This window comes from Tupaia chinensis, unplaced genomic scaffold, assembly GCF_000334495.1.
Source record: "Tupaia chinensis unplaced genomic scaffold, TupChi_1.0 Scaffold000228_1, whole genome shotgun sequence".
Classification (NCBI taxonomy): Eukaryota; Metazoa; Chordata; class Mammalia; order Scandentia; family Tupaiidae; genus Tupaia; species Tupaia belangeri.
The window spans coordinates 2,044,786-2,072,278 of record NW_006159703.1 but is presented as its reverse complement, the minus strand read 5'-3'; the positions used below and the strand labels follow the sequence as shown (position 1 = coordinate 2,072,278).

The window sequence follows — 27,493 nt, the reverse complement described above, 5'->3', positions numbered from 1 at the left end:
AAATAAATAAATAAATAAATAAATAAATAAATAAATAAATAAATAAATAAATAAATAAATAAATAAATAAATAAATAAATAAATAAATAAATAAATAAATAAATAAATAAATAAATAAATAAATAAATAAATAAATAAATAAATAAATAAATAAATAAATAAATAAATAAATAAATAAAATACATGCTCATTTGTATAAACACTGCTAATAATTTTAAAATGTCTTCTCTAATATATAAAGCTTTGAAAGACTTAGTTGACAGCAGCTTAATATGATTAAAAGTGTGAAATGATCGCTTGAAAACATAATGCAATCTTGAGATGCATTAATAGAACGCATTCCAATAATCACGAAGGTGATGGTATCACTTTTTTCTATACTATTCCTCTAACATCTAGGGGAACAAATGGGTGCATAATTCAGGGAGACTTATTCTAACACAAAATAAGGTAGTAGTTCTAAATTCAGAGTTACTCAGTGGTGACAGCTAAATCTCAGTGTACATAAGAATCACACTTCTGGCCCAGCTGCAATGGTGCATGCTACTAAGACACTGAGTTCCCAGTCTGGGACTACATGGTAAGTTCAGGGTAATTTCCTGGTCCAACCTAAAGGCTATATGCAAAGGCATGCATCTGTAACCCCAGTGGCTGAGGAAGGCTGAGCCAGGAAGATCGTAGGCTTGAGGATGGTGTGGGATGTCAACATAGCAAGACCCTGTCTAAAACATTAGTAAGCATGGTGGCACATGCCTAGCTGGGAGATTGTGACTGAAGAAGGAGGACCTCAACAAGTCAAGACACTATCTTAAAAAATAAAACACACACTCCTTAAGTATATAGATTTATGAGCCTCATTACCTAGAGATTGACTCTAGAAGGTAAAGCCCAGGAACTTGCACTCAGGCAAATGATTCTGATATAGAACAGCACCTCTCAAACTTTATGGCACATAAAATCACTTAGTGAACTTGCTGAGACAGATTCCTGGGCCTTAGCCATAAGGATTCCCGATCTAGTTAGATGGAGTAAAGCCCAAGAACCTGAATTTCTGACAAATTTCCAAGAGGTTAGATGCTGCTAGTCTGCAGGTCAAACTCTGAGTGGCTCTGATATAAAGGACCCAAGAAGTGTGAATTGAGAATGATTTAGAGGGTAGGATGAGAGGACCTTTCATTTCTAGTGAATCGGATTACCTTCTGGATACCTCCATGCACTGATGAGGATTGAGACTGGGCCACAAGCACTGGCTGCTGATGAAGATGCTGTGGCAGGTGATGATGCTGCTGTGAGAGGTGACTAAGTGTCTGCTGTTGTTGCAAGAGCAGTTGCGTTGGGGACTGTAGTGCTGGTTGTTCATTGTTTTCCCTGTGCCACAGGACTCTAATAAATCGGTTGTTTAGCACAGCTTCTGTGCTAGAAATAGCCTTCCTGGCCTCCTCATTGGTAAGATATTGGATGAGTGCTGCTTCTGGATCACCCTTAAACGCAACCTTGAAGAAAATGATAGAAACAACATGAATTCCCGGCAACAAAGAACAATAAAATAAATTATGGCCCATTGCTAAGGACTGAATTGTGTTTACCCAAAATTCATGTTTTAGTCCTAACTGCCAATGTGACTAAATGTGGAGACAGACCTCTTAGAAAGTAATTAAAGTTAAATGAGGGGCTCGCACAGTATCCTGGTATTTAGGAGAATCAGATTTCACATGACCAATCTCGCAGTTTCAGTCCCAGAGGTGGTAGCTTGAAAAAACAAAATCGGAGCATGTGCATGCCCAAATCTCAACAGGATGGAGAAACAGAAGAGAAAGGACTATGGTGTGATCATGCCCCACTGGGTGGTACTTTCACCCCCATCTCTGTTCCTCTCTGGTGAGTCATAGGCCCTCTGGTTAAAAAAAAAAAAAGATAAACAAGGCTAATTGGATAGGATTGGTAGCCTTATAAGAGGAAAAAATTTTTCCACTCTATCTCTCTATCATGTGAGGACCCATGAAAAGCCAGCCATCTATGAGCCAGGAAGAAGAGACAAGGAACCAAACTGGCTAGTACCTTGATCTTGGACTTTCCAGCCTTCAGAACTATAAAAAAAAGTTCTGTTGTTGAGCCAGGTGATGATATAGTGGTTAAAGAGGCTAGATCCCACATGGCCAAGTGCACGGTTTGAGTCCTAGACCCAGAGGATTGAAAAACATGGCAAGCACATGTGTGTGCATGCCTAAAATCCTGAGAGAAGAAAAATGAAGCGGTTGTGACAGGGTCACTGACCCCTGGGGGGTGACTTCTCACTTTCCCCTTCTCTTGATTTGTCTCTCTCTGGCAAGTGCACATACCCTACAGCAAACTAAGAAAATACTAATACTACCACTATTGTCTAAGCCACTAAGCCTATCAGTCTATAGTATTCATTATAGTAGCCCGAGCAGACATATTTAGCACGATCACATCTTTTGTCTTTGTTTTTTTTCTTAGTTTATGATAGGGTACATGTGCTCATCAGAGAGACAAATGGTGAGAGAGAGAGAAAATGAGAAATTACCTCCTCAGGGGGATGGCCATTTTCCTGTTGAGATTTTAGCATGCACACATGTACATGGTGGTTTTTCACACTGCCATAACCATAAACTTGAACCATATCATGGGCCATGTAGGATCCAGCATTTTAATCATGCCACTGGGTGGCCCTCTTTTACGTTAAGTATGTAAAACATTTTTAAAAAGAGAATATGTATATATTTTTTTCATATAAATAAATAAAAACAATGTGTCTTTTCATCAAAAAACAGTTATTTTTAGGTAAGTACAAGATTTGAGTGATTTGGTTTTTTCATTTGTGTTTAATGCATTTCCAATTATCTATAAAACTAAGCATGTGCTACTTCTCAAAAAATCTCTCAGAAAAACTTTGGTTCAATTATTTGAAATACCAAGACCTCTAATACAACTGTCTTAAACTCAGTTACATTTTGGTTTCAAGATAACACTTAAGGGACCAGCAGTTCGTGTAATGGCCGTGTCGCTGGACTCCCATGTAGTTGACAGCAGTTTGAGTCCTGGACCTGGTGGTTTAAACTCACACCAGGTACATATGCATGCATGCCCAAGATCCCAAGAGGAAAATGGAGAAGGGAATGCGACATGGCCATCCCCCCTGGGGGGTGATTTCTTGCTTCCTGTCTCTCTGTCTCTGTCTTTCTGGCGAGCACACGCGCCCTATAGCAAAAAAACCCCTCCAAAAGAAAAAAAAGATAACCCTTAAGTGTCAGAGGTAGCATACTAAAATTTCAACTTAAACTAGCCTTCAAGTACCTTTAATTATAGCCTAACACCTATCATGGATTCATAAATTTAAATATCTAACAAGTAAACTGCAAAATACAATAGCTACAATGTATGGATAATATTATTATACTGTCTAAAATTCTCAAGATCAAAATTGTCTTTAACCAATTATTATTTCACCACAATATAAGTTAGTCACTAGATAAAATTATAATTGTAGAAATTACCAAAAGTCTCAGCTACATGGTTAGAATATTAACACAGATTTTTTTAAAAAGTTACTCTTCAGAGCCAGAACTATGCACAAAAATAGTGTAACTAGCCCAGTGACTTTCAGGAAGAAGTTGAAGAAAGGAACCAAATGAATTCACAAGAACAAATTCAGCTTAACAATTCCTTCAAAAAGTGTGTATACAAATATACAGTGGAATTTAAACACTTAGCAGAGATGATCAGAATAATCACTAAACTCATTTAAGCAAACGGGGCTGATAGGAATACTTTCCAAGATCCATAAAAATGCATGGATTCTATCACTGACATACCCACATTTACCTGAATATTAACAATAGTTCCAAATTTGCTGAAATGTTCATTGAGCTTGGTAATGTTGTTCAGTTCTTGAGGGATTTTCTTGACTTCTAATTTGGTGTTTGTATACTGATTCTTTCTCAAGAATCCTGGTTTACTCTGATTGTTATTCCCCTGCCTAGAAGGAGTATTAACAGATCTTGGTTAGTTCTCCCACCTCGCGTCTAGCCAAGACATGTATCGGCAAGAAAAACAAACGTTTATATTTATTGAAAGTACCTTTTATAAGCCCAAATGACATTAAACATTACATGCTAAACAAAAAGACCACACTTACCAAAGAGTCTAACATGAAAGTAAAGATAGAACATCATTTTTAATGGTGTATTTTTCAACCTCAGATAAGACACCGAACTCTTTTCTTCTTTTCTACTTATTTTCAATATCTCAATAATTATTAATATTGTGTTAGGCATAGAAACAGGTAAATACAAATCACAATATTTATTATAAGTAGTCAGCTTTTCAATTTTTAAGATATTTTAAAGATGTCTACTAGAACTCTAACTCTGAGACACAGTTTGAAAATCACTGACTAGTGTCAACTCTTTTAATAATCTTGCAAGTTTAGTAATACAAAAAAAAACAACAGAAATTCCCATTAGATACTTTTAATAATTAGCAAATGATCTTACTTTCCCAGCCAAGGTTTCTTTGTGAGTGGCCCTTCCAAACCACTCACAGCTCTTTTTCGGCTATCTGGTTCAAGAACTACTCTGGTGATGTTGCTATTAATTGAAACAGGAACTGGTGGTTCAGTCTGGATGACGATGTTAGCTGCTGTTGGAAACAAAAATTCACATTACTGAGTTTTTTGGGAGTTTCAAGTGATTAAAATACTTAGTATAAAAGCTACGAAGTATTGGGAACAGCACTCTACCGCCATTTTCTTTTTAGAAATGCCTAACACTGAGAAAAAAATTGCAAATGCCTCATTTTTTGTTAAGTGTAGAAATCCAAGTTTAAAGATTCAAAGGCAGGGCCAATACGTGGCAAAGTGGTTATGTTGATGGACTCCTACTTGGCGGACTATTGTTTGAGTCCCCGATCCCATGGCTTGAAAATCACACCAGGTGCTTATGTGTGCATGACCAAGATCCCGAGAGAAGAATGGAGAAGGGATTGAGACATGCCCACCCCACTGGAGGAAGGTGATTTCTTACTTTCCCTCTCAATGTTGCTGTCTCTTCTCTTTCTCACCAAGGAGTGCACAGACACTAAGGCAAAAGCTTCTTCAAAAAAAAAAAGAAAGAAAAAGAAAAAAGAAACTGACCTTACAATAGATATACCTGTAGGAACTGAATAGGGAAGTAAATAACAAAACAGAACTATGTGCTGTCATACCCTGAGTTTTAATTTTAGCAGCTCCCCAAAGCACAGAATAACATATGTAGGGATATGTTGGGGTGGAGATGTGGGTAGGGGGCTATGTTCCATTACATCTGTATAACAGGGAAATTATAATGTGAAGATTAGTTGATTGAACATATACTTCTTGAACAGCTACTTTATAACTTAGCAACTGTACTGGAATTTGGGTATAAATTAGTGAATAAAATAGATATGATTCTAGCCCTTGAAGAATTTGCGTTTTCAGAAGGCTAATGGACAAGATATTAATTGTGACGGAGTAAAGGATTCTAGAATTATAGGTGTCATTATGTCTTCCTTAAATAGTTATCATTACCACCTAACACTGTCTCATGCTTTTCTTTTCTTTATGGATAGGTTTTTGCTATAGGGCGCTCGCGAGAAAGACAGAGAGAGAGAGAGAGAGAGAGAAGACAGAGAGAGAGAGACAGAAAGCGAGAAATCACCCCCCAGAGGTGTGGCCATGCCGCAATCCCTTCTCCTTCATTCTCCTCTCAGGATCTTGGGCACGCACGCACACGTGCCCAGCGTGAGTTTAAGTAACCAGGTCTGGGACTTGAACCATAGTCAATTACACGGGAGTCCACCGACATAGCCATTATGCTAACTGCTGGTCCTTCTTTCTTCTTTTTTTTGAAAGATTTTTGCTATAGAGCACATGCACTTGCCAGAGAGACAGAAAGTGAGAAATCATCCCCCACAGTGGATGGGCACGCTGCAATTCCTTCTTCTCCATTCTCCTCTCAGGATCTTGGGCATCCATGAACACATGCCTGGTGTGAGCTTAAAACTGCTGGATCTGGGACTCGAACTATAGTCGACTACATGGGAGTCCAGCAATGTTACCATTATGCCATCTGCTGGTCCCATGCCTCAAGGCTTTCTTTACTCAAGTGCTTTATTAAAAAGGAAAGTTAGACCTAGAGATTAAGTGATTTGCCCAGGATGACAAAGCAAATCTGCAATATACAAACTATATGACTCATACAATGAGAGAGCTCATCTCTGAATGATTATGCATACATGTATAAGCAGATCAGGTTAGTGACAAAGGGAAAACTTGAAATCATTGAGAATATGATTTTGCCACTAATTTTAGGTAACTCAGTAGCAAAAGATGCATTATCAGATAGACCTGTATTCAAATTCCAGTTCTGCCACTTCATATCAGTCTGGCCTTGGGCAAATTCTTTAACCTCTTAAGCCTCAATGTCTTTGCTTGTAAAAAGAAAAGAAAAATAATACCTCTTTTATGGAGTTACAGTAAGGAATACAAGAGACAGTGATATGTAAACTCAAACAGAAGTTACATATTGGAAATCTAACTACAAGTTAAGAAGCCTAGCCCAGTCAGCTGTGTGGTAGTTAAGGCAGCTAAATCCCACATGGTTGATAGCACGGTTAGAAGCCTGGATCTGGTGGTTTGAGAACCAGACACATGTGTGTGCATGCCTAAATACTAAGAGGGAGAGATGAAGAAGGGACTAACAACATAACTATCCCCCATAACAGGTGCTTTTCCACTTACTCTCTCTCTCTCTCTCTCTCTCTCTCTCTCTCTTTCTCTCTCTGTCTCTCTCTCTGTGTGTGTGTGTGTGTGTGTGTGTGTGTGTGTGTCTAGCAAATGCAAGCACCCTCTGGGAAATTTAAAAAAAGAAAAGAAAAAAATCCTGAAATCTCATCAAACTTGTTAAACAGCCTTTTTCAGGGGGTATAGAAGAAAGGAGGTTATCAACCAGTAAACGCTTATACTTAATCTTTGTTTTAATTTTCTAAAAGTTTGTGCCTTTAGTGTGTAAGATCCTAACTTACGGTTGTAATCCTAAGTGTTAAAAATAGGCAAATGAGGGGCCAGCAGGTGGCATGGTAATTAAGAGCGCTAGACTGCCACATGGCCGACTGTGGTTCAAGTCCTGGACCTGGCAGCTTGCTTTCTCACTTCTCTCTCTCTCTCTCTCTCTCTCTCCACAAGAGCATAAGAAAAATGGAACCACTGTCTGTGGCTGGAGTCATGTGGAAGGTCTAAGTTTAGTTCCCAGACTAACCTAGACAGGATGGGTATGGTGCACCTGTTTTCTTAGCTATCTGAAAGGATGGGACAGAGGATCATAAGGAGACCCTGTGAAAAATAGTCCAATTCCTCTACCAGCCCGCACAGATGCAATCAATCGCTCTCTCTTTTAATAAAAAGAGCTACAAAATATCTGAGATATTATATAATATTCTTGAATGAAATAAGTGCTTTTAGATCTTAATTTTTTTAAAAGAATTATTCTATTTAACTTTATTTAAATATTCTTATTTTACAAGAGAGGGACAGAATGAGAGAGACAAAGAAGGAAAGTGAGAAAGCAAGCCACCAGGTCTGGGACTCAAACCAAGGTTGTCCACGTTACAGTCCAGCACCCTTAACCACCACACCACCTGCCAGACCCATTAGATCTTAATTTCTTCAAGTGAGCTAAGAAATGCAAATGTAATTAGTATATATGATTACAGTATAACATTTAGCATCCAAAAGAGTTCAAGGCATTCTCACCTCTAGGATTTGCATCCATATCTCCAGATGTTAGGCCAATCAGGTTAGGGCGCTGTGTCTGTGTTCTTGAAAAGAACTGTCTATACTGAGATCTACCAGAACTGGTAATACTGGGAGCTTCTGGATTATAACCATCTGGTTCATACGTATCTGAAAGAAAGCAAAACAACAAGATACAAATTAGAAAAGTTGAAGAATTCCCCATCACTGTAAAACAAACAACTGCTAACCATAATCACATCTATATACTTTTAATGTACATTTATATATATACACACACACACACACATACATATATATATATATTTATTTCTGCGTTTATACACACATGCACATACACACACAACTACCTACCTACCTTTTGAAAATGAAAGAAAAGTGCTGTCACAAAACAGATACGCATTCATTTTTAAATACTGACATAATTCCAGATTCATTCACCTTGTCATTTCTTCTCTATATATTAATTCTCTAATCCAAATATCAATGCACATATTTAAGATAAATTTTTGGAAACCAGCAGGTGGCATGGTGGTTAAGGTGCTGGATATTCCCACATGGTCGACCATGGTTTGAGTCCCAGACCTGGTGGCTTGCTTTCTCACTTTCTCTCTCTGGCTGATAAAACTGGAAAATAATATTAATAAATAAAGTTAAATAATTCTTTAAAAAAAGAAAAGATACATTTTCACGTATAAGCACCATATAGGAAGGATTGGTTGCATTTCCTCTGTAATCTATCATGTCTCACGAATCCTAGGTACTTTTTTTTTAAGGGATTTTTACTATGGGGCACATGTGCTCACTGGAGAGACGAAAAGAAAGACAGAAAGAGAGAAATCATCCTACAGTAGGAAGGCCATGCCACAGTCCCTTCTCCTCAAGTCTCCTCTCGGGATTTTGGGCATGTACACATAAGTGAATTATAGGCTGCTGGACCTGGGACTGGAACCACAGTTGACTACGAGTCCAGCAATATAACCATTATGCCATCTGCTGGTCCCCCTAGGCACTTTTTTAAATGAAGGGAAAATCAATATATTTATTTGGCTCTCTGTACTTTCTTTCTTTTTCTAAAATTATTATTTATTTAATTTTATTTATTCATTCATTTATTTTAATTTGACCAGAGAGAGACACACACAGAGAGAGAGGGAGAAAGGGAGAAAGGAAGCCGCCAGGTCCGGGACTCGAACCATGGTCGGCCATGTGGGAGTGTCCAGCACCTTAACCACAACGCCACCTGCTGGTCCCCTGTACTTTATTTCTTTCTTAAAGATTTCAGTTTTGAGGTTGGCAGATTAGCTGCATGGCTGACTGCAGTTTGAGTCCTAGACCTGGTGGCTTGCTTTTTCTCTCTCTCTCTGGTCAAATTAAAACTTAATAACTTTATTTATTAAGTTTTAATTTGACCGGGGGGAGGGGGAAGAGAAAGCAAGAAAGTTAGCCACCAAGTCCAGGACTCGACTGTGGTCAACCACATGGGAGTCTAGTGCCCCTAACCACGCATCATCTGCCAGCCCCAAATAAAATAATTCCTTAAAAAAAACAAACAAACAAACAAACAAAAAAAAAAAACAAAAAACGATTTCAGTGGGATTTTTTTTTTGGTGGGGAGAGGTCTTATTGTTGTTGTTATAGGGTACGGGCCCTAGTCAGAAAGACAGAGACAGACAGAAAGCGAGAAATGACCCCCCACCGGGGGGGATGGCCACACTGCAATCCCTTCTCCTCCATTCACCTCTTGGGCATGTACACACATGCACCCAGCGTAAGTTTAAGCCACCAAGTCCAGGACTCGAACCACGGTCAACTACATGGGAGTCCAGCAATATAGCCATTACACCAACTGCTGGTCCCAGATTTCTGTTTTTTAAAAGGAATTATTTGTTTAATTATATTTATCATTTTTATTGTCTTTTAATTTGCTATGTGTCATCACCAAATGGAGACAGAGTGAGAGAAAGAGAAAGTAAGAAAGCAAGCTGCCAGGTACAAGACTCACCCATGGTCAGCCAAGTGAGAGCCCAGCACCCTAACCATTATGCCACCCACAGGCTCTGGCTCTGTACTTTAAACTAGAGAGATAATAGCTGGCTTCATATATGAGACATATTTCAAGTAAAACACCTAAATAAGATAAATTTTATATTCATAAATGTAATAATTATCTAACTTCCACCCTCATCAATGCACTTTTTAAATACATAATTATTTTATTTATTCATTCATTTACTTTAATTTGACCAGAGAGAGACATGGAAAAAGAGGGAAAGTGAAAAAAAGCAAGCTACCAGGTCCAGGACTCAAACCATGGTCAGCCATGTGGGAGTTTCCAGCACCTTAATCACCATGACACTCGCTGGCCCCATCAATGCACTTTTAATCATGTTTCCTGTGTTTCTCTACAACTAAAAATTTAATATTTAAAAGTCTTACACTGGGCCAGTAGATGCGTGGAGGTTAAGAGAGCTGGATCCTATGTTGCCAACTGCACAGTTGAGTCTTAGACCAGCCAGCCTGAAAAGCACACCTGGCATGTGTGCATGCATGCCCAAAATCTCAAGAAGAGAATAGAGAAACAGGGATTGTGACATGGTCATTATCCCTGAGGGGTGCTTTCTTATTTCTCACTTGCTATCTCTGTGTCCAGTGAACATATATGACCTAAAGCAAAAAAATTTTAAAAGTAACTATTTTGTTAGTGTTAAAAGAAACTGTGAGGGGTACCAGCAGATGGCATAATGGTTAAGTCCCTAGACTCCCACACAGCTGACTGCCGTTCAAGTCCAGACACAGTGGCTTAAAACTCCTGCCAGGCGCATGTGCATGCATGCCTAAGATGCTGAGAAGAGAATGGAGAAGGGATTATGGCATGGCCACCCCCTTGGGGAATGATTTCTCACTTTCTGTCTCTCTGGTGAGTGCATGTACCTTATAACCAAAATCTCTCTCTTAGAAAAAACAAACAAAAAACAACTGTGAGGGCTGGCCCTGTGGCAGAACTAACCTTGTGTCCTAGTGGTTAAAGGAACTAGCTCCCACATAGCCAACTGTGCAGTTCAAGTCAAGAAACGTGCTGGGCACATGTGCATGTGTGCACAAAATCCCAACAGGATCAAGAAGTGAAGATTATATCAAGACCACATGCTATCGGGTGGGGGATTCTCTCTCTCTCTCTCTCTCTCTCTCTCTCTGGTGAGCAAAAAGCACTCTCTAGCAAATTTTTCCTTAATGCAAAAATTCTCTATATGGTTTATATTAAGTTTCAGCTATAAGATTAGATACATTCAGATACATACTACTGGTCTGTCACTTCTATGATTCAAAATGTAAGATTAACAAGATAAAAACTCACCCCCATTTAGAGTACCTTCCTGGCTTCTATAGACATGAGCTTGCAACCCTTGTCTAAATAAGCTCTACTAGGATTTTGAGAAATTCTCAATCGAGCAAATTTCGCACCCACAACCTTCTTAATCTCCCTGAATATGGTGCCTTCCCTAATTTGAGATAAGTAAAATCCCTCCTTAAACAACCATCAATAACTCACCGTGAGGCTAAAACAATTAAAATACCATTAAACACAGTCGATTCTAAGATATAGGTTGAGTATCTATAATTTCAAAATGCTCCAAAATTTGAAACTTTTTGAGCACTGGCATGATACCACCAGTGGAAAATTCCACACCTCACCTAATGTAATAATGGTTTATAGTAAAAACACACAATAAAAATATTGTATACAAATTATCTTCAGGCTATGTGTATGAGGTGTATATAAAACATAAATTGTTTAGATCTGGGTTCCACCCCAAAGATATCTCATTACAGTATGCAAATATTCATATACAAATGCACACACACACACACACACACACACACACACACACACATACACACATTCTGAAACACTTCTGGTCCCAAGCATTTTTGATAAAGGATATTCAACCTATATTTGGGATCTGAATTAGATCTCCTGGTCAGCACTCCTATGCCTCCCTGCCACCTCCATTTTTTCCCTTTTTCTGCTTTTGAAAATAGCTCATGGAATTATACAGAGAGCATCAATAGATTAAAAACTGTTTCCCAGGGCCAGCAGGTAGCATGGTGGTTAAGCTGGATTCCCATATGGCTGACCACGGTTCAAGTCCCAGACCTGGCAGCTTGCTTTCTCACTCATTCTCTCTCTGGTTAAACTGAATAATAATAATAAAATTAGATATAATTGTTAAAAAAAAAATGTGGGGGCCAGCAGGTGGCATAGTGGTTAAGGGTGCTAGACTCCCACATGGCCAACCATAATCGGAGCCCCACACCTGGCTGCTTGCTTTCTCACTCCTTCCCCCCCCCATTCTGTTCCTCTCTGGTCAAATTAAAATAAATGAATGAATAAATAAAGTTAAATAATTTTTTTTAAAAACACCTTTTTCCCTCTAATAAAATGTTAAACAATGTTGAAAATTAATCACCAGGGTCCTCAGAAAGGGACAGCTCAGGAAATTTAACTAATTATTATCACAATGATGCTCTTATTATGGAATGTGTACTTCATCCACAAGGTTTGCATTCAACCTCAAAGTGCCTGATAGTGTTTAATGAAACCAAATAGGCTCTTTTGCCTCAATTATTAGATAGCTATACTGAGAGCTAAACTAAGAGTATTCTTTGCATCTCATAATTATTTCAATTTCTGCTCTAATCCTCCTCTATACTTTTTAAGACCACAGTACTTACTTGTGAGCAGTACCCCTTGATGGAAACACATACTATAATATGCTATCATATGCTTTGCTTAAAAGGATATCTAATAAGATAGTAAATGTGTTTATGTATGATACATGAGTTGAAGATTATATATAAAATAACAACTGCCACACTTTTAAGCATCAACTCTAAAAATTAATTATATGCAATATAAGACACAAAATACACACTGCTTTGTCTTAAAAAAATGATCAAATCATGACTAAAGTTCTACTTAAGACTCTTGACAGAAAATCTCCCACAGATAAGGCTGCAGAAAGTTTTAAAGAAACTACAGAATCAAATGACCTTGTTCTGTAATTCCTAGGAGACACAGAACTCCAATACACTTAAAACTTATGAGCTGAGATTCAAAGGCACAGTAAGAAATGTTTAAAAACTTCATGAAACACCCACAGAGCACTTATCAGATCTTCAAAACAGTCATATGAACGGGAGGGAAGAGTTTTCAAGAATCACTACATTATACACGACCAGTCCATCTAACAAGTACCAAAAGGAAAAAAAGGCCATGTTCATCCACGATTAGTAAGAAAGCAGATGTTTTTGTTTTGCTTTATTTTAAAGAAAAATTGACCTATTTTTTCTTTATAATGCATACCTAATTAAATACATTCAAGTAAACATTCTCTTCCTGTCTACCTGATTAGAAAGTAGCTCATGGAACCAGCATAGCTTTGTTACCGAGGCACTGAAAATACAAAGGACACTAGAGATGACGCACACACCGGAGGCCTAATCATCTAGCAGCCACCAGGGATAAACCAAAGAAGCAAAGAAACAGAAAATAAAACTAAGAGCTTTAATAGGATTTGTAACAGCAGGTGAGGATGCCAGATCACCTCTTAGTCCAGCTAGCTTAAAGTACAAAAGATCAATGAGGTGGATGGCCATCTGTGTAGCAAAGCTTACCTGGGACCAGAGGGGTAGGGCTGGAGACTGAGGTATGGTACCCAATGGAGGATCCCATGAGGTTGCGAGGTGGCACCAAACGAGCTGCCAACAGAGGAGGTGGTGTCCCCAACTGAAGTCGCTCAGATGCAGCAGCACCATGTTCACGAGAGTACATGGGCTGTCCTGCAGAGGAAAGAATAGGAGGGCTGCTGGGATTGAGAGTAACAAGCTTCTCTTAGATAATGATGTACCTCCTGAGACTGAGCCAAGGACAGATAAATTATATCAACAGGACTAGTTGAGAAAGGTATTACTGAGATTCTTTCCTACCCAAGAAAGAACAGACATACAACTGGTTAGGATGCACTGAGGTATAAAAAAAGCGTAAGAATTAGATAGTATGACTGTATAATCTCCATTCTTTTACAACTTACACAGAATACGTCTAATTTTACCCAAAGCTGAATAATCAACCATATCAAGTTATTACATAAAGAAACCCTATTACTCGTAAATTACATATCCAATGAGATACACAGTTATGAAAGTTGTCATAGCCACAACCTCCCCCTCCATAATTTCAGGTTTGTGTAAAATACACTCCCATATCTGGGAAAAGAAAAAATAATAATAAAGGAATTAAAAGAAAACAAACCGCCACTAGTATACCTTCATAGAGAATAAGAAATATTCAAAAGCAAAACAGGGTAGATAAAATTCGTCACTCCCATAAAAAGATAAGATAACCAACACAGAGAAAGGAAAAAATAAGACAAAAATACAGATAAACAAAAACCAGCACTGGACATATGAAATTACCCCAGATATTCTGAGTGAAAACACATTTAGAGTGTGAATACATATACTGATGTAAGAACGCAGACATAATGAAGCCAAATTCCATAGAACAGGACTAGTAAAAGACAGTATCAAGGAGTAAAACCTGCTGTTGGCTGTCAATTTAATAGTATCTGATTTAGTGACAACCCACATGAAGACATTTTTATAAGACTTAGTCAATATTTTATATACCAAATACTCACTATGTGTCATAAAACAAACTGAAATGAACTTAGATTTTATGCTTTTTTACAGCTTGAGAAATGTCCTTCAAAGCTATATAATTCCTACTGATGTTTGTTGTACCTTAACAAAACAAGCTACAGAGCAAACACATGGTTTCACAGTAAATGCTGAGGGGAAATAGACAATGCTAAACATCACTACACATCCCTTCCTGTACATGGAACAAGAGAGGAGGTGACAAATCATCCCGAATAGCAGACCACATGACTGCACTTAGCACCAACTTTTTCAAAATTTACTTTTGAAAAGGATCAATCATTATATTGCAATTTAACATATCTTCAATGATCTGAAAATAATAAGCATGACCTATTATAGGGCACTTCTTAGGAAGAGGAACTGACCAGCAGAATGAAGTAGTGTGCTAAAGAGACAAACGGGGAGGAAGTACAATATCAATCCATATGACTACTTTAAATTTATAATAAATCAATCTATCAAGAATAAAATACCATGTTAATAATAACTGTCCCAAAATTAACTGGAAATTAAAAGGCTAATTTGTACAGTGTCTATTTTAAAAGCAATGATAAAAAAAAACAAACATGTAATTCAAACTTAAGAAAAATTACTTTATTCAAAATCTAATTTTCATTTCTTTCTTTTCTTTTTTTTTTTAAGTGTATTTTTTGCTATAGGGCATGTGCACTTGCCAGAGAGACAGAGACAGACAGACAGACAGCGAGCGAGAAATCACTCCACGGGGGGATAGCCACAGTGCAATCCCTACTCCTCCATTCTCCTCCCAGGCTATTGGGCACACATGCACACATACTCCGTCATGAGTTTTAAGCTGCCAGGTCTGGGACTCAAATTGCAGTTGAACACGCGGGAGTCCAGTGACATAAACATCACACCATCTGCTGTTCCCAAAGCCTGATTTTTATTAAACAACACTTACTGTGCTACTTCTAAAAGCACTAGGGTTCTTTAGACAATGAGTTGATTCAAGATAGGGGCAGAAAATTTCTAAGGTAAGTCTCCACACCTTGTCCTTCTAGAAGGGATGTCAAAATTAAACAAAAAATCATCAGAAGAAAACATAAAGAGGCTCCCACAGGTAAAAAGATGATAGACAATTTGAACATTAAAAAGGACAGTGGTGGAATAAAATATATCAAACATTAAAAATTTATCAGTTTGTAATAATAATAATAATAAAATTTATAATGGTCCCCTAGGGAAATAACTAATTCAGAAAACTGATAAATGAAAGAAAACAAGTATTTTTAAATTTATTTTGCTATAGGGCACATGCACTTACTGGAGAGAGATAGAGAGAGAATAGGGAGGGAGAGAAAGTGAGAAAACACCCCACGAGGTGGATGGTAATGCCACAGTGCCTTCTCTTCCATTCTCCTCTTGGAATTTTTGGACATGCACACACACGCACCCAGCATGTTTTTCATGCCACTGGTTCCAAGACTTGAACCACGTAGTTGGCCACATGGGATTCAGCCACCTTAATCTCTGCACCACCTGGTGACCCAACAAGTATTTATTGTGCCCTTTTTGTAAAAACTGTTTTTCAGGTTAACCAAATGATTACTATTGCCAAGTTTTACTTTATAGAATGCCAGTAGTAAATGTAGAAGAAATTATAAAATTAGAGAATCATAAGATACAACAGATCCAGGCAATAATCAAAACTGGCTACTGGGCCATGATGGTGGATCTGTGTTAAAACCAACTGGCCCCACATGGGAGGTTTCCTTCCCAAGGCCACCCAGTACACAAGAGGTGCGCTAAGGCTGGGCGTGGACTGTGGCATGAAGACCTGTTAAGAGTGCACCTCTCTATCCTTTCTCTTTCGGAAGAAATATATAAATTTATTTAAAAAACAAAATAAAACAATAAAACTGGCTCTATTTTTTTTTTTTTTTTGGAGAGGTTTTTTCGCTATAGGGCGCGTGCGCTCGCCAGACAGACAGAGAGAGACATAGAGACAGAAAGCGAGAAATCACCCCCCAGGGGGGATGGTCACGCTGCAATCCCTTCTCCTCCATTCTCCTCTCGGGATCTTGGGCACGTACGCACACGTGCCCGGCGTGAGTTTTAAGCCACCGGGTCCGGGACGTGAACCACGGTCGACTACATGGGAGTCCAGCGACATAGCCATTACGCTAACTGCTGGTTCCCAAACTGGCTCTATTGAAACCATGAGCAATTTTTTTTTTTTTAATTTGTCAGCTATATTGATACAAAAGCTTGCCAGCGACAGAGAAAGCAGGTGGACAAAGAACCCTCTATGGGGCATGGTCACACTTCAATCCAATTTCTTCCATATTTCATCTGTTAAGGATTTGGGCATGCACACACATACAACCAGTGTGTTTTTCAAGTTACCAGGTCTAGGACTTGAACTACACAGTCTGCCTTATGGGAGCCAGCTTCCTTAACTATCAGGCCATGGGCTGGCTCCAACCATAAGCAACTTTTAAAATGACAGATCAAGTGGGTAAGCAGGTGGCATGGTGGTTAAACGGGTAATTGTAATAGATGTAAAGACTTAATAAATGTATCAACCAAATGTAACTGTAATCTTGTTTGGATCTAGCTTTAAATGAACCAATCATAAAAAGACATTATGGTGACACCCTAAGGCCAGGTGGTTATGTGAACTGGGTCCCAGGAGCTAACTGTGTGGTTTGAGTCCCTGATACAGTGGCTCAAAAAACACACCAGGCACTTGTGTATGCATGCCTATAAATCCTGAGGGGAGGAAGAGATGGATGAGAATGTATGGTGGCATTACCATTCCTCATGGAGGGTGCTTTTTCTTGTTCTCTCTGGCAAGCGCATGAGTCCTATGATAAACTAAAAAAGACATTCTAATACAATTGGGAAATATAAATGCCAATGGATATCTGAGAATAATAAACTGTTATCAACTTTTAGGGGCATACAAAAATAGTATTGTGATTTGGTGTATGTGTCCAATCCTTATCTTTCAAAGCATATATTTAAGTTTTTACAGGTGAAATGTTATGTTTGGGCCTTGTTCTAAAATAATAAAGTCAGGAATGGGTTAGATACAAAGCAAGACTAAACATGCATTGATAGTTGTTGAAGCCAGAAACAGATACGTGGAGATTCACAACATTAGTTGCTCTCATGCCTAGAGTATAGGGACAACTCAATAAAGAGTCACTTTAGGGACCAGCATGTGACATGGTGGCTAAGGTGCTGGACAATCCCACATGTCCGACCACAGTTTGAGTCCCCGGCCCTGGCGGCTTGCTTTCTCACTTTACCTTCTCTCTCTAAATCTGTCTCTCTTTGGTCAAATTAAAAATAAATGAATGAATAAATAAAAATTTTTTTAAAAAAAGAATCACTAAAAAAAAGATGAAATCTTAAAATATCCAATTGAAAAGTATTTCTTTAAATAAATGCCTATATGTTGAAATGGACAATATAACAACTAATTCAACATGAATCAAAGTAAAATGCAAGGGGTTAGACAACATGAAAGGACTCTTATTCATTACTGACTGACTTCTGTAAGCATCAAACCAATTTCTCCACATCAAGAAGTGTTACTGGGACCAGCAGTTAGTGTAATGGCTATGTCGCTGGACTCCCACGTAGTCGACCACGGTTCGAGTCCCTGACCCGGTGGCTTAAACTCACGCCGGGCGCATGTGTGTGCGTGCCCAAGATCCCGAGAGGAGAGTGGAGGAGAAGGGATTGCGGTGTGACCATCCCCCCTGGGGGGTGATTTCTCGCTTTCTGTCTGTCTGTCTGTCGTGTGAGCACATGCGCCCTATAGCAAAAACCTCTCACAAAAAAAAAAAAAGTGTTACACATTCCACTTTCTGTCTGTCTCTGTCTGTCTGGTGAGCGCATGCACCCTATAGCAAAAACCTCTCACAAAAAAAAAAAAAAGTGTTACACATTCCACTGAATTATTGAATAAATGAGCAAATATCAAGTTTAGATACAAAGTGCTTTAATACATTTATATAGTTACCAATAGGAAAGTAATTTCTTTTTTATTTTTAATGCATTTTTTTAATTTCAAGAAAAACAGTTTTAGTTTTTTGTTTCTGAAACATTTTTGTTAAATTAATTAATTTACATTCATTCCCTAAGCATCGTCACAGCATACAAAATGTGATTTGCCATCCAGAATATGCTGCGTGGTGGCTTAATCATGCATGTAATTGTCAATAATTTTCCATTTTGGGATCAGCAGTTAGCTTACTGGCTATGTCGCTGGACTCCCATGTAGTCGACTACAGTTCGAGTCCCAGACCCGGTGGCTTAAACTCACGCCAGGCGCATGTGCATGCATGCCCAAGATCCCGAGAGGAGAATGAGGAGAAGGGATTGCAGCGTGACCATCCCCCCTGGGGGGTGATTTCTCACTTTCTGTCTCTGTCTTTTGGGCAAGCACACACACCCTATAGCAAAAACCTCTAAAAAAATAAATAAATAAAATAATTTTCCATTTCTAGTTTCACACATATGTATTTTTTTTTTACCCATATTTCTTTTTTTTTTTTTGAGAGATTTTCGCTGTAGGGCGTGTGCGCTCACCAGACAGACAAAGAGAGAGACATAGAGACAGAAAGTGAGAAATCACCCCCCAGGGGGGATGGTCACGCTGCAATCCCTTCTCCTCATTCTCCTCTCGGGATCTTGGGCATGCATGCACATGCGCCCGGCGTGAGTTTTAAGCCACCGGGTCAGGGACACGAACCATGATCGACTACGTGGGAGCCCAGCAACATAGCCATTACGCTAACTGCTGGTTCCCCTTTACCCATATTTCTGACCCTCTGCCCTTTCCCACCCTCTTCTCACACTATCTCTGGTGTCTACAGTTGTCTTCCATTCCTTTTATCATTTTATCAATCACACAATTTCTTAAGTAATCTAACTACTTTCAATAGCAAGTTCAGCTGGTAATTTCAAGAAAAGCAGTTTTAGCTTTAATAAATCAAAGAAATGCTAAAGAACTTTGCTTAAAACTTAAAGCCAAGAAGTATTTTCTAAAACATATTTATTTACGTGAATTCATTTGACAAAAGATAACTGCCTTCAGCTTAAGAATCAGTCTTGGGGCCAGCAGGTTAAGGCACTGGACACCCACATGGCTGACCATGGTTCAAGTACCAGATCCATCAGCTTGAAACTCATGCCGGGCATGTGTGTCTACGTGCCCCAAATGCCGAGAAGAGAATGAAGGAGAAAGGATTGTGGTGTGGCCAACACCCACTTGGGGGTGATTTCTCACTTTCTGTCTTTTTTTCTCTCTCTCCAGTGACTGCACATGCCCCAACAGTGAAAAATCTCTCTTTAAAAAAAAAAAAAAAAAAAAAAAGAAAGAAAAAGAAAAGAAAAGAATTAAAAAGAATTAGTCTCTAGAATCCAGGATATTATATACTAGTCTTACTCTGTCACATATCCAGTACAATGAGATTAGTTAGCAGTTATGAAATAATTCTACTATCTTTTCTATAAAGAAGCCAAAGAAATAGACAAATGTAAGACATAAAAACCAAAAACAAGAGCCAGCAGGTGGCATGGTCCCCACATGGGTGACTGAAGTCCAAGTACTGGACTAGGCAGCTTGAAAATTACGCTGGGCACATATGCTTGAGTGCCCTGAATCCCAAGAGGAGAATGGAAAAGGGGCTGTGGCATGATCATTCCTCCCCAGCCGGGGTGAATTCTCACTTTCCTTCTCTCTCTTTTTCTCCAGCGAGTGCAAATACAAAAACAAACAAACAAACAAACACCACACTAAATTGGTGACTTCAAATTTGGGTAAAATATTTGAATAGTTTCGCAGGAATATTTTAACAGGTGTGTGGTAACGCCCTTAAAAATACATAATAATAATTATTATTTTTATTTTTTATTTGACCAGAGAGAGAGAGAGGAAGTGAAAAAGCAAGCCACCAGACCCGGGACTCAGATCATGGTCAGCCATGTGGGAGTCCAGCACCTCACCACCGTATCACTTGCCAGCCCCAGTGACATCTTTCATAAAATTCCAATTACATTTCATAGAGGATCTCTATGACATTTTCTTAAGTTTGCTATAAGGCATGTGTGCTCCCTGGAAAGAAGAGAGAGGGAGAGAGAGAGAGAAGGGGAGAAAGAAAGAGAAAGAGAGAAAGCGAGAGAGAGAAAGTAAGAGGGAGAGAGAAAGTGAGAGAGAGAAATTGAGGAGGGAGAGAGAAAGTGAGAAGTTTAACAATCGCTCCTCCATTCTCCTCTCAGGAGTTTGGACATGCATGTACATGTGCCTGGCATGTTTGTCCATACTGCCAGGTCTGGTACTCAAACCCTTCCGTCAACCATGTGGGATCCAGCTGCCTTCACCACACTACCAGCTGGCTCTTTATTTTACTTTTATTTTGGAGAGGTTTTTGTTATAGGGCATGTGCACTTGCCAGAAAGACAGAGAGGCAGACAGGAAGCGAGAAAGCACCCCCAGGAGGGATGGCCACGCCACAATCCCTTCTCCTCCATTCTCTTCTCAGGATCTTGGGCACGCACACACACGCACTCGGCGTGAGTTTAAGCCACTGGGTCCAGGATTCAAACTGCGGTTGACTACATGGGAGTCCAGCAACATAGCCATTATGCCATCTGCTGGTCCCACCAGCTGGCCCTTTCTTTGACATTTTTAGCTTGACAAAAGCTATGCCGCAATCTCTTCTCCTCCATTCTCCTCTCAGGAGTTTGGGCATGCACACACACGTGCCTAGGATGAGGGTTTTTTTGTTTCGTTTTTTTTATTTTAAGAATTATTTTTTCTTCCACTTTATTTATTATTATTTTCCGGTTTGATTGGGAGGTGTCAGAAAGCAAGCTACCAGGTCTGGGAGTCAAACTGTGGTCCGTCATGTGGGAATCCAGTGCCTTTAGCCACTACACCACCTGCTGACCCCATCCCAGCGTGAGTTTTAAGCCACTGGTCCAAAACTCAAACCTGTCAACTATGTAGGAATCCAGCAATGTAACCATTATGCCATCTGCTGCTGGTCCCACAAATTTATACTGAATTTAACAGTACAAAAATAAATCATCTGGAAATAGACTCTAAGATAAATAATCCAGGTTTTCATATTTCTACGTCTAAAAGGCATTCAGAAATAATCCTCAGAGTTGATTCAGGGAGAATACATGAAAAAGGATTAACCACAAGCAGATTAATATTAAAGCTAGGTGATGGGTACATGGGATCTTATCATACTAGGTACAAAGGAATTCATTTTTATCTGCTTTTACATATATGCTATTTTATATGTTAAATATATATCTTAATTACATATAATTAAACAATAATTTGATGTATATTGATTTCCCATAATTAAAAAATGAGGGTAGCAACAAAACAAGCATATCCTCTGAGAAGACACTACAGAATCAGTAGATTGTGAAACACTAACTATGGAATGAAATGGACAATTACTTCAGTACCTGATGTGATTCTGTTCTGAGGATGTTCATGTGAAAGCAAGATGTATATACAGAAAAAAAAATCTAAAAGTAGACCTATATAACATGCATATGTCATTTCATAATAAATGCTTTTTAGTACTACAGGAGTTTACGTTCCCCAAGTATTTAGATGCTTCTGACCCCCAAACACCCACAGTGTCTCTCTCCAGTGAGCACATGCTCCCTCTCACAAAATTAAAAAATGAGCAAACATATTCATAAAGTTACCTGGCTCTGCAGAGAAAAGTATCACTTTTTTTTTTCTTTAAGTTCTGCTATAGGGTGTGTGCACTCACCAGAAAGAGAGACAAAAAACCATGCATCCTCCGTCACCCCACACCTGAGGGGATGGCCACACCACAATCCCTACTCCTTTCTCCTCTCAGGATTTTGGGCACATATGCACACACACCCAGAGTGTTCATCAAGCTGCTGTGTCCAGGGCTCAAACCTTGCAGTTGGCCACATGGGATCTAGCTACCTTAACCATTATGCTATTGGCTAGTCCCATAATCTGTCATTTTTAACATCTAACTACCTTTCTTTTTATTTTTGGAGACAGGAATTTTTAAAAAAGTCTTAGCGAACTATAATAAAAGCACTCAAGAAATAACAGAATTAGGATTCAAGAAAAATGTGTTAAATTAAATGCAAATATTGTAAGTAATTTAAACACTAAACATACAATTTAAATGATGCTCTCTATCTTCACTTCGGCATACAATTAAATGATGAAGCAGATTTTTACCCTTCTGTATACCTCTTCAGCCTTATGTTTTAGAAATTCAATCAGAGAAGCAATTTTTTAAGCACAAGCTTCAAAATAAATTTCCTTTAGAAGAGACTAGAAGTTATTACTCTACAACAGAGTAGACTTCTCTGAAATATAAGCTTTTTCTTTCTCTCCTATATCACATAACATTCAAGTAATGCTATATTGCAATAATCACACAGTAAATCCCACTGTGACTACAAATAGAAATTTTAGAGTTACACAGCCCATAAAAATGAAAATTAATTACATTTTTTGAAGGGTTAATATTGATTGGAAAAAAAAAAAAAAACACCAGTCAAATGATATTTACTTACGTTCTGATACTGTATAAAGGAGGTTCTGGGGTAAAGGAGGAGGTAGTCTTGCTCCCACTGGTGCAAGATTGGGCACTGCACTTGACCCCGGCTGATCACGACTGTTTATCAAGCTTGACTGGGTTATGGGTGGTCCTATAGTTAACAGAAAGTGAAAAGTACAGCATTATTTCTAACAAAAATACTCACTACACTAGTATAATTTGGCTATTCATACTTTAAAAATCCTACTTTAGTTTGAACATAACTAAGGAATTTGACATATGCAGGCTTAAGCACTGTGAATTGTATAATCAATTAAATATGGCATTCTTATTCTAGAAAAGGCATAACTTAGTCCCAGGAGAAAAAGGCAGTGCTGACTGCCTCTTGTGGCAGTGCAAAGTGGTTGGGGAGAGCACTTGAGGAACCTTTCTGGGGTGATGGTAAAGTTCTACAGAACTCTTAACTTAAAATGGTAAGCATACAGATGTCTGTAACATATTGTGAAAAGCATCAAAAATAAAAATGAAGGAGATGGAAAGATACATGAAAATGTAAATTTGTGAAATTCTAGTTGTAGAACCTATTAATAGATAGTGAGTATATGGGTACAATTCTTTCAACTCTCGTTTGCTTAAAATTTTTTATAGCAAAATTTTTAGGGAAATGACATTTCTGGAGCTAACTTTCATTCAGTTACGTTTTCATACCACGATAACACATTATTATTAGAAATTTCTACATAAATTAAAGATGCTTTTATTTTTAATTACCAGAGAGTTTGTGCACTATCAGGATGGGAGATGTGCACTTCTCCAATGGAATCAGATCATGACACGATCCTTTTTACCTGCATTTTTCTATCCCGTCAGGACTTTGGGTATGCACGAACAGGCACCAGATGTGTTTCTTAAGCTTCCAATGCCAAGATTTGAACTACCAGCTTTCTATGCACAGGGCTTAACCACTGAGGAAGGGCCCTTGGGTAGTAGATATTTTCTTTTATCTTTACAATACATGTAAACATTCATTCCAATTTTTTCAATTATATTTTTAAATTTTAGTCCTACTCTTGTTCTGCTATATTAGCAACTAATCATTTTTTTAAAATTTATTCATTTAGAGAGGTCTCCAGAAACAAATCTAGAATCTTTTCATATGGGTCTCCCTTACAAAATGTCACATTTTACCACTGTGCCACCACCAAGCCTCAAATAGTCTTTAACAGGATCATTTTGAAACATTTTTTCCTATTAATTTTGATGGGTATAAAAATGGCATATTGCCTACTTAAAAAAAAAAGTACTTAACAGTAAAAATATTCATATTCAAATACATACTGGTGAAATTATATGACACTTGAGATTTACTCCAGTCAAAAACCCCAAACAATCGAAAACAGTGTGTGAGTTTTCTTTTTCTTTTGGAGAGGTTTTCACTATAGGGCGCGTGCGCTCGCCAGACAGAAAGACAGAAAGCGAGAAATCACCCCCCAGGGGGGATGGTCACGCCGCAATCCCTTCTCCTCCATTCTCCTCTCGGGATCTTGGGCACGCACGCACACGCGCCTGGCATGAGTTTTAAGCCACCGGGTCTGGGACGTGAACTGCGGTTGACTATGTAGGAGTCCAGCGACATAGCTATTACGCTAACTGCTGGTTCCCAGTTTTCTTTTTTCTTTAGAGGTTTTTGCCTTAGGGCATGTACACTAGCTGGAGAGAGCGAGACAGAGTGAGTGATAGAGAAAGTGAGAAATCACCCCCAACCCCCAGGGAGAGAGCCATGCTGCAATCTCTTCTCCATTCTCCTCCCAGATGTTGGGCACGCATGTACGCACATGTGCCTGGAATGCTTTTCAAGTCACTGGGTCTGGGACTTGAACTGCAATCAGCCATGTGGAAAGTCCAGAGACATAACTGCTATGCCATCTGCTAGTCCCCCCAAAACGTCCAAAACAACCAAAAACTATCTGAACCAAGAGGTGACTAAGTGACACAAAAGCTGAATACTGACAATAACAAAAGTTGGAGGATGGTGTAAACGACACATCTGTTATTTTTATACTTCTACACATGTCTGAATTTTTATTAATTTCTGTAATTAATAAAAATTTTTAAATATTATTTTTGGTAATATTTTCTTTAAAAGATTGGGAAATTTCAAACTACTGGTATGCTCCTTCTCTGACATCTTAAAAAGCTGGATTTCTATCAACTCACTAGATTTTGACTACAGGTCAGCATAGGCTACTATACATAAAATTTCCATGGGAGGTAAACACAAATAACATGCAACACTGGGTAGAAAGAGGAAAGAATAGGCCCAGCTAGGGGGACACAAGTGGGGAGGCACTGCTAAAACAGTGGCTGAGGCTACATGGAAGGCCCCAGTTTGGTTCTCGGCCCAACCGTAACAGACAGTGTGTAGTGACAAACCAGTGGTCCTAGCTAACCAGGAGGCAGGAGCAGGAAGATCACAAAGTAGCAAGACCCTGTCAAAAATCTTTCCCCCCTTGGGACCAGCAGTTGGCGTAATGGCTATGTCGCTGGACTCCCACATAGTCGACCACGGTTCGAGTCCCGGACCCGGTGACTTAAACTCACACATATGCTTACGTGACCAAGATCCCAAGAGGAGAATAGAGGAGAAGGGATTGTGGCGTGGCCATTCCCCCCGGGAGGTAATTTCTCGCTTTCTATCTCTCTGTCTCTCTCTCTCTCTCTTTCTGGTGAGCGTATGCACCCTATAGCAAAAACCACTCAAAAAAAAAAATCCCCCCCCCCGTCTCTCCCTCCACCTCTCCCCCTCCCTCTTTTTTTCTCTCCCACACTCACTTGCATTCCCTCTCGTTTAAAAAGAAAAAACAAAGGAAGGAAAGAACAGCAGAATGTCAAGTTGTGAAAATGAATAAAGTTCTTCTAAATAGAATTCTCCACTAAGGAAAGATTCTACATATACTTACTTGGTATGGGAAGCACAACAGAAGGTGGAGGCTGACCATGTCCTTGGGGAACAGGAAGTCGCATACTATGGCCAGGGCCAGGGCCAGGGCCAGGGCCTGGGCCTGGACCAGGGCCGGGGCCAGGGCCTGGGCCCGGCATTGGAGGCATTAACATTCCAGGAGGTGGTGGAGGAGGAAGCCCAGGTGGAGGGGGTGGGAAAGGAATCATACTTGGCAGAGCAACTTCATCAACCACCAGGGGATCATTTCCATGATCAAACTGACAAAGGTCACCAAGGACACAAAATCCTCTTTCTGTAAGAATTAAAAAACAAAACAAAAAACAACTTAATATGATCTACTTAAGAGTTTAGAAAACAAAGTCCCTCAAAACCCACCAATCTGACTTACAAAGCAGTTTTCTCCAAGGAATCTAAAGCCTTTTTAGTGTTATTGTATTAATCATCCCATATCCCTAAGGTAGAGGCAGGTGAATTCTCTACTTTCTACACTAGGAGACTATAAATTGGAGAGACTGCAAATAACAGGGTCAAGAACAGGCTATTAGTTACTATTTGGTTAACCTACTTTATACTAGTTTTTATAATAAAAACTCAGATTATTTTAAATGGGCAGAGGAGATAAGGGTCTTGGATGAGAATGTTAATCTCAATGATCTAGTCTCATTTGAAAGCAACCATTTTTACTACATCTGGAAATTGAAACTTTAAAGTTCAGCGGGTATTGAGTATTAGTTTATTCATGGCCACTTTTTATAATAGAAAAATATCAGCAACATCCCAAATGTATATCAATTAAGAAATTAGTTAGGTGCCAGCTGATGGCTTAGCAGTTATGTCACTGGACTCCCATATGGCCAACTGTGGTTCGAGTCCCAGACCGAGTGGCTTGAAGATTATATCTGGCACATGTGTATCTGTGCCCAAGATCCCAGGAGGAGAACGGAGGAAAGGGGACTGTGGCATGGCCATCCCCCCAGAGGCGGGACTTCTCGCTTTCCTTCTCATTGCCTTCCCCCCATCCCATGCAAGTATACATGCCCTAAGGCAAAACCTCTTAAAAAAAAAAAAAAAAAAAAAAGCTAAACACATCTTTGTACATACCAAATACCAAGAAACCTAAAAAAAAGAAAATTAAGGAAGCTCTTTATGTGTTAATATAGGATGACTGCAAGAACACAATACAAGTATGTGACAAAAACATTATATAGAAGTATAAATGTATACTAGCACTTATGTTAAAAAAAAAAGTTGGGGAAAATATATATATGTATTTGTTTATGTACATAAATTGGGGAGAATATGAATATGTATTTGTCTATGTACATATGCATAGACTATGTCTGCTAAGATACACAAAAATTGTTAAGATCAAATTGACCTTCAGAAGGAGAACTCTGGCTGAGAGACAAAGGTGAGAATGATGTAATATCTAAATTATGATTTGACTCTAGGTTCCCACTT

The 27,493-nt window shown here is 38.9% G+C and overlaps 1 protein-coding gene across 1 annotated transcript in view; it reads right to left on the bottom strand.

Moving 5' to 3' along the window:
- RBM27 (RNA binding motif protein 27) overlaps nucleotides 1–27,493 on the bottom strand; it is an 86,769-nt gene that overhangs the window by 19,878 nt on the left and 39,398 nt on the right. The window contains exons 8-14 of the mRNA XM_014587654.2: nucleotides 26,031–26,324; nucleotides 23,087–23,221; nucleotides 13,469–13,633; nucleotides 7,790–7,939; nucleotides 4,515–4,659; nucleotides 3,844–3,997; nucleotides 1,197–1,493 (exon numbers count right to left, since the gene is read on the bottom strand). Coding sequence (XP_014443140.1) covers nucleotides 1,197–1,493; nucleotides 3,844–3,997; nucleotides 4,515–4,659; nucleotides 7,790–7,939; nucleotides 13,469–13,633; nucleotides 23,087–23,221; nucleotides 26,031–26,324 — 1,340 coding nt within the window. The remainder of the gene's footprint in view (nucleotides 1–1,196; nucleotides 1,494–3,843; nucleotides 3,998–4,514; nucleotides 4,660–7,789; nucleotides 7,940–13,468; nucleotides 13,634–23,086; nucleotides 23,222–26,030; nucleotides 26,325–27,493) is intronic.